Here is a 17,432-nt window from a genome sequence, read left to right on the forward strand (position 1 = left end):
GTGGAGTAAGAAGTCTGTCCAGATGTTTAGCTAGTCTGTACATTGGTGATCCAATGGTGCTGCATGCTACCACCTATCACCACCCTTCCCATAAAAGTTCTGTTCAGAGAACATTGGCGCATCAATCGGAATCCATTTCAGATGCTGAAAGCCTTCTGAAGGAACTGAGCCACTTATGGAAAGTCTTCAAAGAAAACGGCTACAACAATTGCCAGATTTTGCAAGCCAACTTGCTGTAGAAACATAAACAGAAGACCTCCAAGGAAGACAAGAAGAAGCTTGCATTCTTGCCATTCTGTGGCTCAATAACAGGAAAAATTAGCCAGCTTCTAAAGAAGCATAAAAGTGATAGGCTTTTTAGGGCACCAGCTAAAATTCGACAGCTAATGAGGCCTGTGAAAGATGATGTTGGACTCAGAACGCCAGGAGTATATAAAATACCGTGTGGGTGTGGACAGCTCTATACCCCGGACAGACTGTACATACTATTGAACAGTGCCGTGTAGAACACGAGAGACGTTTTCGCCTACAGTATCCTGAGAAATCAGCGGTGGCAGAAGATGCTTTAGAAAATGGACACTGTATTGCATTTGCCGAGACATCTGTTATTACATTGACCACTAGTGTAGGGACAGTGTTATAAAAGAAGTGACAACATAAAAAATTTCTGACAACAGCTTGGAACCTAGCCATTGGAAAGATTACCATATATAGTGCTGGAGCGAGCACGAGTGATGTCACTGAAGACAGCACGGCAATATAAGAACGGGAGCAAATCATTCAATAGTCACTACTTGACAATGACCAAGGAGAACGTAGCCAAAAGCTTGTGAATTTTGAACCACTAGACGCCCTGGAAGACGAAGAAAATTTTTTAAATATATATACCACGCGAAATTATGCATTGGTATATTCTTGAAACTTTGTTAATAGACTTTCGTAGGACATTTTACGTCTATCTTGAAGAGTCTACCAGTTCAGTTTCTTCAGTATCTCTGTGACACTCTCCCAAAGGTTAAACAAACCAGTGACCATTTGAGCTGCCCTTCTCTGTATACATTCAATATCCCCTTTTAGTCCTATTTGGTATGGGTCCCACATACTTTAGCAGTATACTAGGATTGGTCAAATGAGTGATTTATAAGCAATCTCCTTTGTAGACTGTTTGCACTGCCCCAGTATTCTGCCAATGCACCAAAGTCTACCATTTGCTTTACCTCCAAATGAGCCTATGTGATCATTCCATTTAATATCCCTACAAAGTGGTACACCCAGGAATTTGTACGAGTTGGCTGATTCCAACAGTGACTCATTGATATTATAGTCATAGGATACTATGTTTTTTACATTTCTGAACATTGAGAGCAAGCTGCCAGTCTTTGCACCACTTTCAAATTTTATCGTGATGACTGAATATTTATGCAGCTTCTCTCAGATAGTACTTCATTATAGATAACTGCATCATCTGCAAAAAGGTTGATGTTACTATTAATATTGATCGCAAGGTCATTAATATAAAATGTGAACAGCAAGGGTCCCCAACAGACTTTCCTGGGGCACACCCAAAGTTGCTTCTACATCTGAAGATGACTGTCCATCCAAGATAACATGATGCATCCTGTCTATCAAAAAGTCCTCAACTCACTATCAACTTTCACTTGACATCCCATTACAATCGTACTTTTGACAATGAGCATAGGTGTGGGGTACTGAGTCAAATGCCTTTTGGAAACCAAGAAATACTGCTTTGACCTGGTTGCCTTGATCCAAAGCTTTCAGTATGTCATGTGAGAAAAATATGAGTTGGATTTTATGTGATAGATGTATTCAGAATCCATGCTGGTTGGGATGGGGGAGATCATTTTGTTTGGGATACCACATTATGTTTGATCTCAGAATGTGTTCTAAGATTCTACAACAAATTGATATCAAGGACACTGGACAGTAGTTTGTAGATCACTTCTACTACCCTTATTGTAAGTGCGTGTGACCTGCTCTTTTCTCCAAGAACGGGCAGTTTTTTGTTTAATGGATCTATGTTAGAGTATAGTTAAAAGAGGGCCTAACTCAGCCACAAATTCAGTATAGAATCTGACAGGTATTCCATCACGGCCTATAGCTTTGTTCAGTTTTAACAATTTCAGTTGTTTTCCTACACCACTGACACTAATACTTATTTTGTTGTATCCTGCTTAGTTGTCAAATATGGGGAGTCTAGGAAACCTGGTTTCTTGGATCCCTAGACAACAATTCAAGCAAATTGTATTAATGAGTTTTATTACAAAAAATAAATGACAATACTTAACTTTGAAAATACAGATGTGTCGCAAGCCGAGAGAGACATGCAAAATAAACGATGCTCTAGGAGCGGCCGCAACCATTCGGGAGTGGCGCTTATGTTATCTTCGCCTAGAAGCCACTGCTGTCGTGGTGTCGTCCTAGAGAGGGGTCGGTCAGTGTGCTATTGGCTAACATTTTCCGCACAGCCCTTTCTGCTCTAACATTCCTGACTAGTGTGCTGGTGCTTGACTTTATGCCAGAACATATTTCATTCATCTTTTCAGTGGTAAAAAGGATTAAATTGAGGCAATTCTCATGGTTTCTCTTTTATAAAGGAACATCTGAAAATGGAGTTAGGCATTTCAGCTTTTGCTTTGCTACTCTCAATTTCAGTTCCTGAACACTAACTTTGGTGCCACTAACAGCCTTTACATACGAGCAGAATTTATATGGGTTCTGTGAAAATTCATTTGACAATATTCTGCAATGACAGTTATTGAAGGCATCAGCCACGAATCTCTTGACATCCAAATGCATTTCATTCAGTATTTCTCTATCTCTAGCCATACACTGATTTTTTTATATAGTTTACTGAACATATATATCTTTCTGCTTGTTTTAGTTGTCCTACGTACTTTGGTAGCCATCGTTGCCATAACTGCGTCATGATCAGTGATACCAATTTTGATGTGGACATCCTCAAAGACTTTTGGTCTATTTGTTGCCATTAGATCCAATATATTTCATCATGAGTGGGGATCCTAACTATCTGTTCTATATTTTGATCTATCTGTGAACAAGCTTAGACAGGATAACTATCTGTTGCAGTTGAAGCATAAGTAACATCTCTGGAGGCTTTCCACTGGACAGTTTTGTCACCATCTCAACGTAACTCCTTGTCATGTTTCAGTGTCATCTGTTCAGATAACTGTATGCCCTTTGCTCTGTTTTTTATTATTGTATCTTTGACTCTTTATTTTTGATTTAAGTTTTTTGAGAACAGCCAAAGTGGTGAAATACTTATCGCAGTAAAGGTGTGTACGCTTGTTCCTGCTTACTGCAAAACAATTCCTGGTCCTCGTCCTGTTTACGGTAAAGTAGTTGACTAGGGATGATAAATTTTAAAATCCAATACTAACCCACAGCTGTTTCAGTGAGCGACAACCACAAAATGGTATTGTGTGATTTTCTGTAGAAAAGTTCTGTCCGCAGGTTCTAGGCAGCCTGAGGCACATGGCTACCACTGCATCAACAGCAGATTGAACTTTCCACAGTCTTGTTTTCTTCTTCTTCCCCAAAAACACTATTTATATCAGCAACATGAAGAGCTTTTCAATAATGAGAAAAAAATTATTTCCTGGAATAGCATTAGCGACAAATGGAAGCAGAAACACACATTGCCAGTACATTTATGCTTGAGAGTGTTTTACACATCCTATTACAATATGCTCACTGAAAAGTTTCTTTTGAAATTGTCGCAAGTTCTTGTATCGTTTTAATCTTGTATAAAATGTTTGTACATGCCGCCACTGTTTGGAAGAGTTGCTTACTGAAATAATTTAGGAAATAAGTTGCCGGAACTGAAACTTGAACAGTCTGAAACAAATGAAATGAAACTTTTCTTGGAAAAAAGTCTTTCAGAAGACGGTGAAACCTGAGATGGAAAAGCCCTCTTCTCCAAAAATGCCTTCAATTACACTACTGGCCATTAAAATTGCTACACCACGAAGATGACGTGCTACAGATGCTGTGATATGCAAATGATTAGCTTTTCAGAGCATTCACACAATGTTGGCGCCAGTGGCGACACCTACAACGTGCTGACATGAGAAAAGTTTTCAACTGGTTTCTCACACACAAACAGCAGTTGACAGCGTTGCCTGATGAAATGTTGTTATGATGTGTCGTGTAAGGAGGAGAAATGTGTACCATCACATTTCCGACTTTGATAAAGGTCGGATTGTAGCCTATCATGATTGCGGTTTGTCGTATCGCCCTGTTGCTGCTCACATTGGTCGAGATCCAATGACTGTTAGCAGAATATGGAATCAGTGGTTTCAGGGGGGTAATATGGAAAGCCGTGATGGATCCCAACAGCCTCGTATCACTCAGTCGAGATGACAGGCATCTTATCCGCATGGCTGTAATGGATCATGCAGCGACGTCTCGATCCCTGAGTCAACAGATGGGGATGTTTGCAAGACAACAACCATCTGCATGAACAGTTCAACGACGTTTGCAGCAGCATGGATTATCAGCTCAGAAACTATGGCTGCGGTTACCCTTGACACTGCATCACAGACAGGAGTGCCTGCGATGGTGTACTCAATGAAGAACCTGGGTGCATGAATGGCAAAACGTCATTTTTTCGGATGAATCCAGGTTCTGTTTACAGCATCATGATGGTCGCATCCGTGTTTGGTGACATCGCGGTGAACGCACATTGGAAGCGTGTATTTATCATCGCCGTACTGGCGTATCACCCGGCGTGATGGTATGGGGTGCCATTGGTTACACGTCTCTGTCACCTCTTGTTCGCATTGACGGCACTTTGAACCCTGGATGTTAAATTTCAGATGTGTTACGACTCTGGCCTTCACTCGATCCCTGCGAAACCCTACATTTCAGCAGGATAATGCACGACCACATGCTGCAGGTCCTGTATGGGCCTTTCTGGATACAGAAAATGTTCGACTGCTGCCTTGGCCAGCACATTCTCCAGATCTCTCACCAATTGAAAACGTCTGGTCAATGGTGGCCAAGCAACTGGCTCGTCACAATACGCCAGTCACCACTCTTGATGAACTGTGGTATCGTGTTGAAGCTGCATGGGCAGCTGTGCCTGTACACGCCATCCAAGTTCTGTTTGACTCAATGCCCAGGCGTATAAAGGCCGTTATTACGGCCAGAGGTGGTTGTTCTGGGAACTGATTTCTCGGGATCTATGCACCCAAATTGTGTGAAAATGTAATCACATGTCAGTTCTAGTATAATATATTTGTCCAATGAATGCCCGTTTATCATCTGCATTTCTTCTTGGTGTAGCAATTTCAATGGCCAGTAGTGTAGATTTTTCACAATTTGTTGGTGCAGCTGTAGCTAGGACATGGTCTGTACAGTATGTTTTATTCCTTTTGTTGAAGCTGCTCTTGTTGTTGGTTCTCCAGTTGTTCATTTTGATATTGTACGTCATCATCATTGTACAGCGATGTGGATGCTTCTTCAGATTCTTCATCTGACTACTGTCAAGTAGATCACATGCAACAAGGACTTAGCGTCATTAAAAGGAAGAGTATGTTTGTCTGCCTGTTCTACATCACACTTATTTACCGTTTCACAGTCTTTCTCTCTCTTACTCATCTGCTCCACTCAATTAAGTTTCTCTTCTACACCATCAGTCCACTTTTGTAGCTGAGTAGGCAGCACATATGACTGCTGTGCAGAGGACCTAGGTTCATTTCTCAATACTACCCAGGATGTTTCCTTGGTGGGAGAACAAGAATATGGTTCTGAATGGCTTTGATCGTGTTAAATTGGAAGGGGGGGGGGGGGGGGGGGGGAGGAACAGGATATCCACTTATTTCCATTATCAAATGCTCTTGTACACTGAATTAATTTTAAACATTTCATAATGAAAAGGAAACAGAACAACCAAACAAATTACTTTTGTTTATAGGTCAAAGGCATTTAAAAATGTCACAATGATGTAAGGCTATTTCCACATGAACATAATGGCTACATTTTATTGTATCATTGGAACGTACTGTCATCACATTTATAATCAAAGCTGATGTTTAGACACTTCTCTATTTCTAAAGAAGTCATCAGAATGCAACTGGAAGGAAAGCCTGAAATAAGTAAAATGCTGCATTCCATATTTTATACTGTAGCTCAAAATCACTAATATTTTAGAGTAATATACTCAACATCTATCAAAATTTCATGTATAATATAATTATATAAGTGAGTACTCTGCTACTTAACAATTAAAGAGGAGCCGAGCAACAGACACCCGGAAACTCAGCTAGTTATACTCATAATTGTAATTTTTATTAAGGTGTTGCAATAAAGAAGTAAACTCATTGCTTTGGTAAATGCATTTTAATGTATTTTTCTTTAACAAATATTGTAATAACAAAGAGCACTCATGGCAGAACAAAAAAGATGAACTGGACAGTTCACACCAAGACTTTATCCAAGTTGAACTAAAGAATACTATTACAATGACTCTTTTTTTGAAAAAAAAAAAAAAAAAAGATAAAAATTATATAAATTCAAATATCATAATGCTGCAATTGTCATCATATGATAGTTCGATAATTGGTGTCTATACAAATATCACGGTAGCTTAAGGGTGTGGGGAAAGTGATATCAAACAGCAAAGAGGTACAGGAAACACACACTCGAAGTAACTGTGGGATAACACAAACACTTACACACTGCTTTAATTCTTGTGGTGTCCATAACATAACGCTGTCTACTTGTTTCATTATAAGCATCCAATTGGATGGCAGTGTCACAAGGTTTTAAATCTCATAGCATTCTGAAATCAGAAGGAGCATGGCAATTTTTAATACTTAACTTGTAAAATGTACATTAAATGTCTATTGCTACAACACAATGTACAACAAATTATCTGAAGGCCTTCACATACAGAATACAATTCAAATTGCTAACAACATATATGCACAAATATTTTTCATTTACACTATCTACTGCTGCTGCTGCACAAAGTAGATAACTGAGCTCCAAACAATTACATTAATACCTTTGACATGTAATATAATGTGAAATTACTTCCAACACTTAAGTAAATCTATTTCCATAGTAAATTATTTTACTTACACAAACATACATGTATTATCACTGTGCAATATATGAAGAGTGCCTGACAGCCGGGAAATATTTGTGTTACTGGGGCATCATCCAATATGGAGCATACTGGTACTGACTCTGCGGGCTATAATATGGTCCATATGGGTTGGGAGGTGGTGGTGGGGGTGGTGGAGGTGTTTGCTGAGGTTGTGATGGCTGGGGTGGAGGAGGGGGAGAAGTGTACATGTTGATTCCATGCACATGAAATGGCAAGCTAGCATTATACATCTGAGGCTTGGAAGAATAATGGTTGAATGAAGGTCTTTCTGCACCACTATTCCCAGTGCTTCTGTCTGTGCGGTCTCTCTGTTCTGTACGATCACTGCCTCCACTTCTTCTGTGATATTCCGTACGACTGGTAGCTGAAGTGGAGGTCAGCTGAACTGGAATAGTAGTACTATTATTAGCACTAGTAGTACTACTACTGCTGCTACTACTATTGCCGCCACTTGTGGAGCTACTGGTAACAGCATTGTTGTCGCTGTTGTTGTTACCACTGGAAGCAGTATTATGTTCTGCACTTGCCTCAGGTGTTTCTTGGTCCTCTTCATAACCTAGGTGTTGAAACATATAATACTTTAATGATAGCATTTCCTCTGAATTATATCTCTACATGAAACAAGACATAAAATTAAAATTTTTAACAACTTCATAAAAATTTCGTTTGAAGGCTGTCCATAAAATAAGGTTCCTAATTATTTTTCACTATGAAAAACGTTTTTATTGGCACTGAATAATGCAGTGCGCAAAGCTTAAACTTTTACCAATTTTTTTCACTTAATTACCACTGAGATAAATGCATTTTTGCATGCAGTGTACCATCTTCTGTACGTTTGCTTCACAAAACTCTCCCACCGCACCATAAAAACTCTTCTTTCGGCTCCTCTCTGGTTGTGGAATGCGCCCCAACCAGGCATTTCTTTGATTCAGGAAGAGATGGAAGTCACTTGGGGGCTATGTTTGGGCTGTAGAGCGGGTGTGTGACAGTATCCCATCCAAATTTGTTGTGACACAGGCGATGTGCAGACGAGTGTTGTCCTGATGGAAATGCACTACCTTTGTGAGAATGCCTCTGTTTTGGATTGTGTGGCGAAGCTCCTTCAATGCTTCACAGTAGTGGTCTGCATTGATTGTTGTACAGGCATGCAGGCATTCGCACAATAACCCCTTCCTGTCCCAAAACATGTTCGCCATCACTTTGCCAGCAGACAGTGTTTCTTTAAACTTCCGCGGCTTCTGTGATGCTGGCTGTTTCCACTGATGGGATTGCTGTTTCACTTCCAGTGTTGTACAGTGGAGCCAGGTCTCGTAGCCGGTGACAATAGTGTCCAAGAATTTCTCGCCATCATTTGTGTAGGCCTGAAGAAATTCACTGTGTCTTTCACACATTTCTGTTGGTGGTCTTCTGTAAACATTCCCAGGACTCACCTTGCACAAACCACAGCATATCCTAAATGGTCTGCCAAAACTTTGTCAATGCTGTTCATGCTGACAACAGGGATCACCTCACAGAGCTCCCTTCGACCTTTCAGCATTGCTTCTTCCACTTTAACAATCATTTCATCTGAAACCAATGGCTGTCCAGAATGCTGTTCATCTTGGACATTTGTACTTCTGTCTCTGAATTCTCTTCACCATTTGAGCACATGTTGTATACTCTTACACATTCTCCGTAGACTTCACACAGTTGGGAATGAATGCCCACCGGCACAGTCCTTTTTGCATACAAAAAATGAATCACAGAGGAAATTCACATGAAATGTGAGTGGGAGCTCCATCTCTAATGGCTGCCAAGCCAAGACTGAGCATTGCAGACAGCTCGTCGAGATGGGAAATGGGAGAGCGAAAAACAAGCTACATGCCAGTGTTACCGGTTTCTGCGTAACTGCATTCCTCGCAGCTGCAGATCCTTATTTTACGGACAACCCTCATATTTGTAGATGGTACAAGATTACCAAAAAATTTCTGCGACTATATTATAAAATTATCTCTAAAAGTAAAATGCTCAAAACAAAATAGAAGTTCAGACCTTGTTATCTGATACAGTCTGGTAATGAAGTGAGGCATGTTCAAATGCCTCTCCAGCCTGGAGTAAAATTTAATGTGTTTGTGTGCCTGGATACATTCCTATGCTGTCTATCTTATGCTAGAAATGAGTAACCTGCCACTGATTAGGATGGGTTTGAAACATCCAGAATTAGAACAGATACCTAATACATGCGATCTGTCATAATTTAACTTTGTCGGTCCTGAACTTAGACTCTATGAATGAAATGTTGCTATTTGTGGTGAATGCATTGAATGAAATTTAAAAATTAATGTGATTCACCAAACTCATGGACATGTTCAAAGTGAATTCCATTTAGACTAGAAAACAACTGAAGTATTTGTAATACTCAGAAAAAGAAATATTAAACACTTAAAATTTATGAAAATAATGCCACTGCAACGAGAAAGGATAGGGTGTTGCCAAACACGCATCCAGTGACACCAGAAAACATACACTGCAATACTGTTGTGCTGAAATAAACAATCACTCGTGCTATTCCAACATCTTTTTGGTGTAATGATAGAACATTATGTCCATCGAGAAAACTTCAAGAAACCAAACCAGTTATTCAATACTTTAGGCTATATTAGCATGTAACAGCATATTCTAAACACACTCTAGTCCAAAATTAATATAAAGAAACAGAAGTTACCTTCCTTTCCTGGAAACATTTTGACAATACAGTAAACAGTTTTATCCAGGCAGTTACTGGAAATTTGTGGTAAGATCTTATGGGACCAAATTGCTGAGGTCATCAAGCCTAAGCTTACACACTGCTTAATCAAACTTAAAATAACTTACACTAAGGGCGACATACACACCATGCCCGAGGGAGGACTCGAACCTCCGATGGGGGTAACTGCGCGAACTGTGACAAGACGCCTCAGACCACATGGCTACCCCATGTGGCAGGCAGTTACTACCACCTATTGGGAACACCCAGAAATTAAAGCAAAATAAAACTATCAAAACTCCCAGATGGAGTAACAATGCGAAAAGGATAGATACCACTCACCAAATAGAGGAGGTATTAGTGACAGACAGGTATACTGAAAGAAGACTACTATATATTTATCAGCTGTCACACTAATCTTTCATCAGGCATAGACAAAATAAAAGAAAGCCAGCCCCCCTCTCCAAAAACAAACAAACACACACACACACACACACACACACACACACACACACACACACAAAGCCAGCTCTTGTCATTTCCAGATACTAAAGCCTCATTGTGACTAAGGTCTGAGGTTAGCAACAATGTTTGCTGGTGTGGGTAAAGGGGATACAAATGTGTGGGGCAGGGAGGGGAGTACTAGCAGTGTAGGGATGCAGGAAAGAGTGTGCAGTGCCTGCGGGAGTGTGCACAGACATGGTGGGGACAGGACAGAGGCTGCTGCAACATACGGACACCTTGCTGGAGGGAGGAGGAAAAGGGGAGAGAAGAGGAAGAGAAAGAATTATGCAGGCGTGCTGGCAGGATAGAAGGTGTGTGCATGGTTGGAAGGGGACGCAGGTGGAGGACAGGGACTAGCAAAGGTTGAGCCCATGAGGGTTGTGGGAATGAAAGATATGTTGCAGGGAGAGTTTCCACCTGAAAAGTTCAGAAAAGCTGGAGTTGGTGGGGAGAATCCAGATGACACTGGTTGTGAAGCAGTCCAAGTCAAGCACATCAAACTGGGTGCCACACTCAGCAGCTGGGTGGTTCAGCTGTGTCTTTGTCACAGTTTGGCAGTGACCATTCCTTTTGACAGCCAACACACATTGTCCATCCAAAAAGTTCCATGTCTGATTTTATTCCTTGCTTACAAGCAACATCAGTGTAGAATGAGATTTTCACTGTACAGCGGAGTGTGCGCTGATATGACTCTTCCTGGCAGATTAAAACTGTGTGCCGGACTGAGACTCGAACTCGGGACCTTTGCCTTTTGCAGGCAAGTGCTTTACCAACTGAGCTACCCAAGCACGACTCACGCCCCGTCCTCACAGCTTTACTTCTCCCAGTACCTTTTTTAACATCAGTGTAGCTTGAACTAACAACTAACAGACTTGCATCCAACCAGTCAGACAAGCATTAAGTGTTGGCCACGCAGCTGTGGTGTGCTAACGTACTTGTTTCACAAACTGCAATAGAGCAACGAACATAACATCTCTAAATCAAGTATTCAAGGCATTCTCCAGAATATTTTAAAGAAGAGAAATGTGTGTGCAAAGTCTGTCCCGCACACCTTGACTCCCATACAAAATCAACACCACACAAACACATGCTATGACTTGACTGAAATGAAAACTGCAGAGAATTCTTCTCTGGAAAAAATCATCTTGGGTGACAAGACTTGGTGTTATCAATATGAACTTACCACAAAATGACAAGATGCAGAATGGCTCTGTGATGGTTTGCCATGGCAAAAGAAACTGCAAATGTGTCAAGTGAGTTGAATATGAGCAACTGAAATGAGTACCTTAACACTAGCATTCGACTGAAACTGACCGATTAAATACAGCACGAACATAAACATTAGTCTACACTATAGGTCAATCTGTTACAACCTTTATTGACATCCGTTGGTTCTGCCGACTCACAATCAAATTATCACCAAGACCTCGGGCTACACTACAAATAGTCCAGACAGTCTGTCACTCCAACCAAATTGACTAGTTTCAGTAGGATGCCAGTTGTAACATACTCATTTTATTGATTTACAAGTTGACCAATGTCCCAAACAGTGATTTTATGACAGTTTCAAATGGTTGTATGATCGTTCTGGGTGTTGTACTAAAGGAGGAGGAGACTACTTAGAACACTTGAAGCATTAAAACCACCCTACTAATTTTCCTATTTGTTTAGAACTGACACAGGAGAATTTGGCAAAGTGGTTGCTGCTAAGTTGGTAGATCACACAGCTGCTTTCACATGTGCTGAGTAAGTAGATTAAGGATGGAAAAGACTCACCGTCATTTAACAATTAAATTCAAAAAATGCTGAAGAAGCAAAGGCTGTTGCACTCTTGGTTCAAAAAGAGAACAAGCAAATGACAACAAGCAAAAGTTAATAGAAATTTGTGCATCTCTAAAAAGATCAATGCACGAAGCTTACAACAACTACCACTGTCATACCTTAGCAACAGATCTGACCAAGAACCTCAGAAAATTCTGATCCTATATAAAATTGCTAAGTAGGTCTACGACTTCTATCCAGTCACTTGTTGACTAGTTTGGCATCGTCACTTGTTAACAAGTCTGGTGTGGAAGTAGAAGACAACATAAGTAAAGCTGACATTTTACCTAAATTTTGCATTTAAGAAATCGTTTACGCAGGAGAATTGTACAAGCATACCATCATTTGACCATCACACAGACTCCTTTTTGGAGGACAGTAATAAGCATTGTCAGTGTGAAGAAACAACTGAAAGGGTTGAAATTAAATAAATTGCCAAGTCCTGATGGAATCCCAATTTGGTTTTAAGAAGAGTACTCGACAGCATTAGCTCCTTACTTAGTTTGCTTGCATTTATTGCAAACCTCTCGCTCAACACAAACTCCCAAGTGACTGGAAAAAAGTGCAGGTTACTCCTGTATATAAAAAAGGTAAAAGAACAGACTCGCAAAATTACAGAACAATATCATTAACATTAGTTTGCTGCAAAATCCTTGAACATATTCTCAATTCAAATATAATAAATTCCTTTGAGAGGGAAAAGCTTCTGTCCACAAATCAGCCACAGTTTTAGGAAGCATCACTCCTGCAGAATTCAGCTTGCCCCTTTCTCACATGAGATCGTGTGAAACATGGATGTAGGGTAACAGGCAGATACCATATTCCTCGATCTCCATGAAGTATTTAACATGGTGACACACTGTTGACTGTTAATGACAGTACAAGCATTTGGAATAGTTTTTCCAGGTATGTGCATGTCTCAAAGTAACAGAACCCAGTACGTTGTCCGCGACGGTGAGTATTTGTCAGAGACAAGGATATAAACTGGAGTTCCCCAGGGGAAATGTGATAGGACTGGTGTTATATTCTACAGGACGGTCCATTGATCATGACCGGGCCAAATATCTCACAAAATAAGCATCAAACGAAAAAACTACAAAGAATGAAACTCGTCTAGCTTGAAGGGGGAAACCAGATGGCACTATGGTTGGCCCACTAGATGGTGCTGCCATAGGTCAAACGGATATCAACTGCATTTTTTAAAATAAGAACCCCCATTTTTTATTACATATTCGTGTAGTGCAAAAAGAAATATGAATGTTTTAGTTGGACCACTTTTTTCGCTTTGTGATAGATGTTACTGTAATAGTCACAAACGTATAAGTACGTGGTATCACGTAACATTCCGCCAGTGCGGACGGTATTTGCTTCATGATACATTACCCATGTTAAAATGGACCGTTTACCAACCGCGGAAAAGGCTGATATCGTGTTGATGTATGGCTACTGTGGTCAAAATGCCCAACGGGCGTGTGCTATGTATACTTCTAAGTATCCTGAACGACATCATGGAAGTGACCGGACCGTTCGCCGGATAGTTACGTTATTTAAGGAAACAGGAAGTATTCAGCCACACGTGAAATGTCAACCACAATCTGCAACAAATGATGATGCCGAAGTAGGTATTTTAGCTGTTGACACGGCTAATCCGCACATCAGTAGCAGACAAATTGCGTGAGAATCGGGAATCTCAGAAACGTCGGTGTTGAGAATGCTACATCAACATCTGTTCCATTAAGTTTCGGGTGTGCAGCCACAAGAAATCTCCTTCTTCTTCTAATATTTCAGCTGTATACCATCCAGCCATCTTCAGAGTGAGCCACCAAAACCTGAAGATTTACATCAACATCGATTGCACCTGCACCATATTTCTATGCAGCAGGAATTGCATGGCGATGACTTTGAATGTCATGTACAGTTCTGCCATTGGGCACAAGAGAAATTACGGGACGATGACAGATTTTTTACACACGTTCTATTTAGCGACAAAGCGTCATTCACCAACAGCGGTAATGTAAACCGGCATAATATGCACTATTGGGCAATGGCAAATTCACGATGGCTGCGACAAGTGGAACCTCAGCGACCTTGGCAGGTTAATGTATGGTGCAGCATTATGGGAGGAAAAATAATTGGCCTCCATTTTATCGATGGCAATCTAAATGGTGCAATGTATGCTGATTTCCTATGTAATGTTCTACCCATGTTACTACAAGATGTCTCACTGCATGACAGAATAGCGATGTACTTCCAACATGATGGATGTCTGGCACATAGCTCGTGTGTGGTTGAAGCGGTATTGAATAGCATATTTCATGACAGGTGGATTGGTCGTCGAAGCACCATACCATGGCCCACACGTTCACCGGATCTGACATCCCCGGATTTCTTTCTGTGGGGAAAGTTGAAGGATATTTGCTATCGTGATCCACTGACAATGCCTGACAACATGTGTCAGCGCATTGTCAATGCATGTGCGAACATTACGGAAGGCAAACTACTCGCTGTTGAGAGGAATGTCGTTACACATATTGCCAAATGCATTGAGGTTGATGGACATAATTTTGAGCATTTATTGCATTAATATGGTATTTCCAGGTAATCACGTTGTAACAGCATGTGTTCTCAGGAATGATACGTTCACAAAAGTATCACATTAGAACAACCGAAATAAAATGTTCAAACGTACCTACGTTCTGTATTTTAATTTAAAAAAACCTACCTGTTACCAACTGTTCGTCTAAAATTGTGAGCCATATGTTTGTGACTAGTACAGCGCCATCTATCACAAAGCGACAAAAGTGGTCCAACTAAAACATTCATATTTTTTTATGTACTACACGAATATGTAATAAAAAATGAGGGTTCCTATTTTAAAAAGACACAGTTGATATCCGTTTGACCTATGGCAGTGCCATCTAGCGGGGCCAAGCATAGCGCCATCTGGTTTCCCCCTTCAAGCTAGACGAGTTTCATTCTTTGTAGTTTTTTCATTTGATGCTTATTTTGTGAGATATTTGGCCCGGTCATGATCAATGGACCACCCTGCATATACAAAAATGATAGATATAGTGGACAGTGTAAGTAGCAGTCTGTGGCTGTTTGCTGGTGATGCTGTGGAGTATGGGAAGGTGTCGTAGTCAAGTGACTGAAGGAAGATACATGATAACTTGGACAAAATTTCTAGTTGATGCGATGAATGGCTGATAGCTCTAAATGTCATTTAATGCAGATGAGTAGGAAAAACAAACCAATAATGTACGAATACAGAATTAGTAGTGTGCTACTTGACACAGTCACGCTGGTTCAATATCTAGGTGTAACCCTGCAAACCAATATGAAATAGAATGAGCATATAAGGACTGCAAATGATCAACTTCGATTTTTGGGAGAATTTTAGGAAAGTATGATTCATTTGTAAAGGAGACACATATAGGACACTAGTGTGACCCATTGTTGGGTATTGTTTGAGTGTTTGGGATCTGCATCAGATCGGATTAAAGGAAGACACTTTGGTGGCATGTTCTGTTACAGGATACCACTGGAATCATACACAGAGATGACAATAGTTATGGGATAGTGATCAGTGCATTGGTAGAACTGTCATTTGTAGTCAGATGATTCATGTGAAGAGGTTTCCAACACGATTACGGCCGCACAACAGGAATTAACAGACTCTGGTTGTGGAGGGGTAGTTGGAGGTGGGTGCATGGTACATTCCATTTTGGAAATCCTTAGGAAATTCAATATTCTAAGATCCACAGTGTCAAGAGAGTGTCGAGAACATCACATTTCAGGCATTACCTCTCACCACAGACAATGCAGTAATCGACGGCCTTCACTTAATGACCAAGACCAGTGGCATTTGCGTAGAATTCTCAGTGCTAACAGAGTGTAGAGTTCTCAGTACTAGCAGACAGGCAAAACTGCAATCAATAATCACAGTAATCAACGTGGGACATACAACGAATGTATCCTTTAGGACACTGCGGCAAAACTTCGCGTTAATGGGGTATGGCAGCAGACGACCGATGCAAATGCTTTTGCTAATGGTACATCATCACATGCAGTGCCTCTCCTGGGCTCTTTACAATATTGGTTCGATGCTAGACAACTGGAAAACCACAGCCTAGTCAGATGAGCCCCATTTCAGTTGGTAAGAGCTGATGGTAAGGTTCGAGTGTGGTGCAGACCCCACAAGCCATGGACCCAAGTTGTCAACAAGGCACTGTGGAAGCTGGTGGTGGCTCCATAATGGTGTGGGTTGTGTTTACATGCAATGAACTGGATCCTCTGGTCCAACTGAACCAATCATTGACCGGAAGTGGTTATGTTCAGCTACTTGGATACCATTTGCAGCCATTCATGGACTTCGTGTTCCCAAACAGTAATGTCATGTCACTGGGCCACGACTTTTCATGATTGGTTCAAAGAACATTCTGGATAATTCAAGCAAATGATTTGGCCACCCACATCACCCAATATGAATCCCATTGAACATTTATGGGACATAATGAAAGATCAGTTCATGCAGAACATTCTGCACTCACAACACTTTCGCAATTATTGATGGCTATAGGGGCAGCATGGCTCAATATTTCTGTAGGGGACTTCCAACAACTTGTAGAGACCATGCCACATCAAACTGCTGCACCATCTCTGAAAGATCAGACATGATATTAGGATGCATCCCATGACTTTTGTTGCCTCAGTGTATGTGGTGTACCTTATGAGGTACTAATCTCTAACTCAATGACAGCCTTATGCTGGTGATAAGGCTATCTACAACTTGCACAGAAACCAGAGTTAAATGACATGAAAGAAATTCAAAAGAGATTGTGGCAGTACAGCAGCTGACCCTCCACATTATTCAATCTGTGCGAACAAGCAGTATAGGAAATCAAGGAGAAATCTGAAAAGTACTCAAGTTCAATAAAAACTTTGAGGCTGGCCAGTTCCATTGTAATTCTGTTACACACAGCAAATGGCTTCATTGAGTGATGGATAAAACAAGGATAATGAAGTGTAATCAAATTAAACCAGGTGATGCTGAGTAAATTGCATTAGGAAATGAGGTACTACAGTCAATAGATGATTACGGTTGTTTCGGAAGCAAAATAACTGACAATGGCTGATGTAGAGTAGATATAAAACACAAAATACTACAAACAGGACTTCTGAAAGAGAAATTTCTTAGCACTGAATATAAATTTTTAAGTTTAATAAAGT

The 17,432-nt window shown here is 40.6% G+C and overlaps 1 protein-coding gene across 6 annotated transcripts in view; it reads right to left on the reverse strand.

Moving 5' to 3' along the window:
• Window positions 1-6,553: 6,553 nt before the first annotated feature.
• LOC124805382 (transcription factor SPT20 homolog) overlaps window positions 6,554-17,432 on the reverse strand; it is a 309,909-nt gene continuing 299,030 nt past the window's right edge. For 5 of the 6 annotated variants that reach the window (XM_047265939.1, XM_047265940.1, XM_047265941.1 and 2 more), the window contains one exon: window positions 6,554-7,709. In XM_047265939.1, coding sequence (XP_047121895.1) covers window positions 7,192-7,709 — 518 coding nt within the window. In that variant the 3' untranslated portion in view covers window positions 6,554-7,191. The remainder of the gene's footprint in view (window positions 7,710-17,432) is intronic. The other variant, XR_007017452.1, reaches the window with a different exon arrangement.

The sequence above is a fragment of the Schistocerca piceifrons genome, chromosome 7, assembly GCF_021461385.2.
Source record: "Schistocerca piceifrons isolate TAMUIC-IGC-003096 chromosome 7, iqSchPice1.1, whole genome shotgun sequence".
NCBI lineage: Eukaryota > Metazoa > Arthropoda > Insecta > Orthoptera > Acrididae > Schistocerca > Schistocerca piceifrons.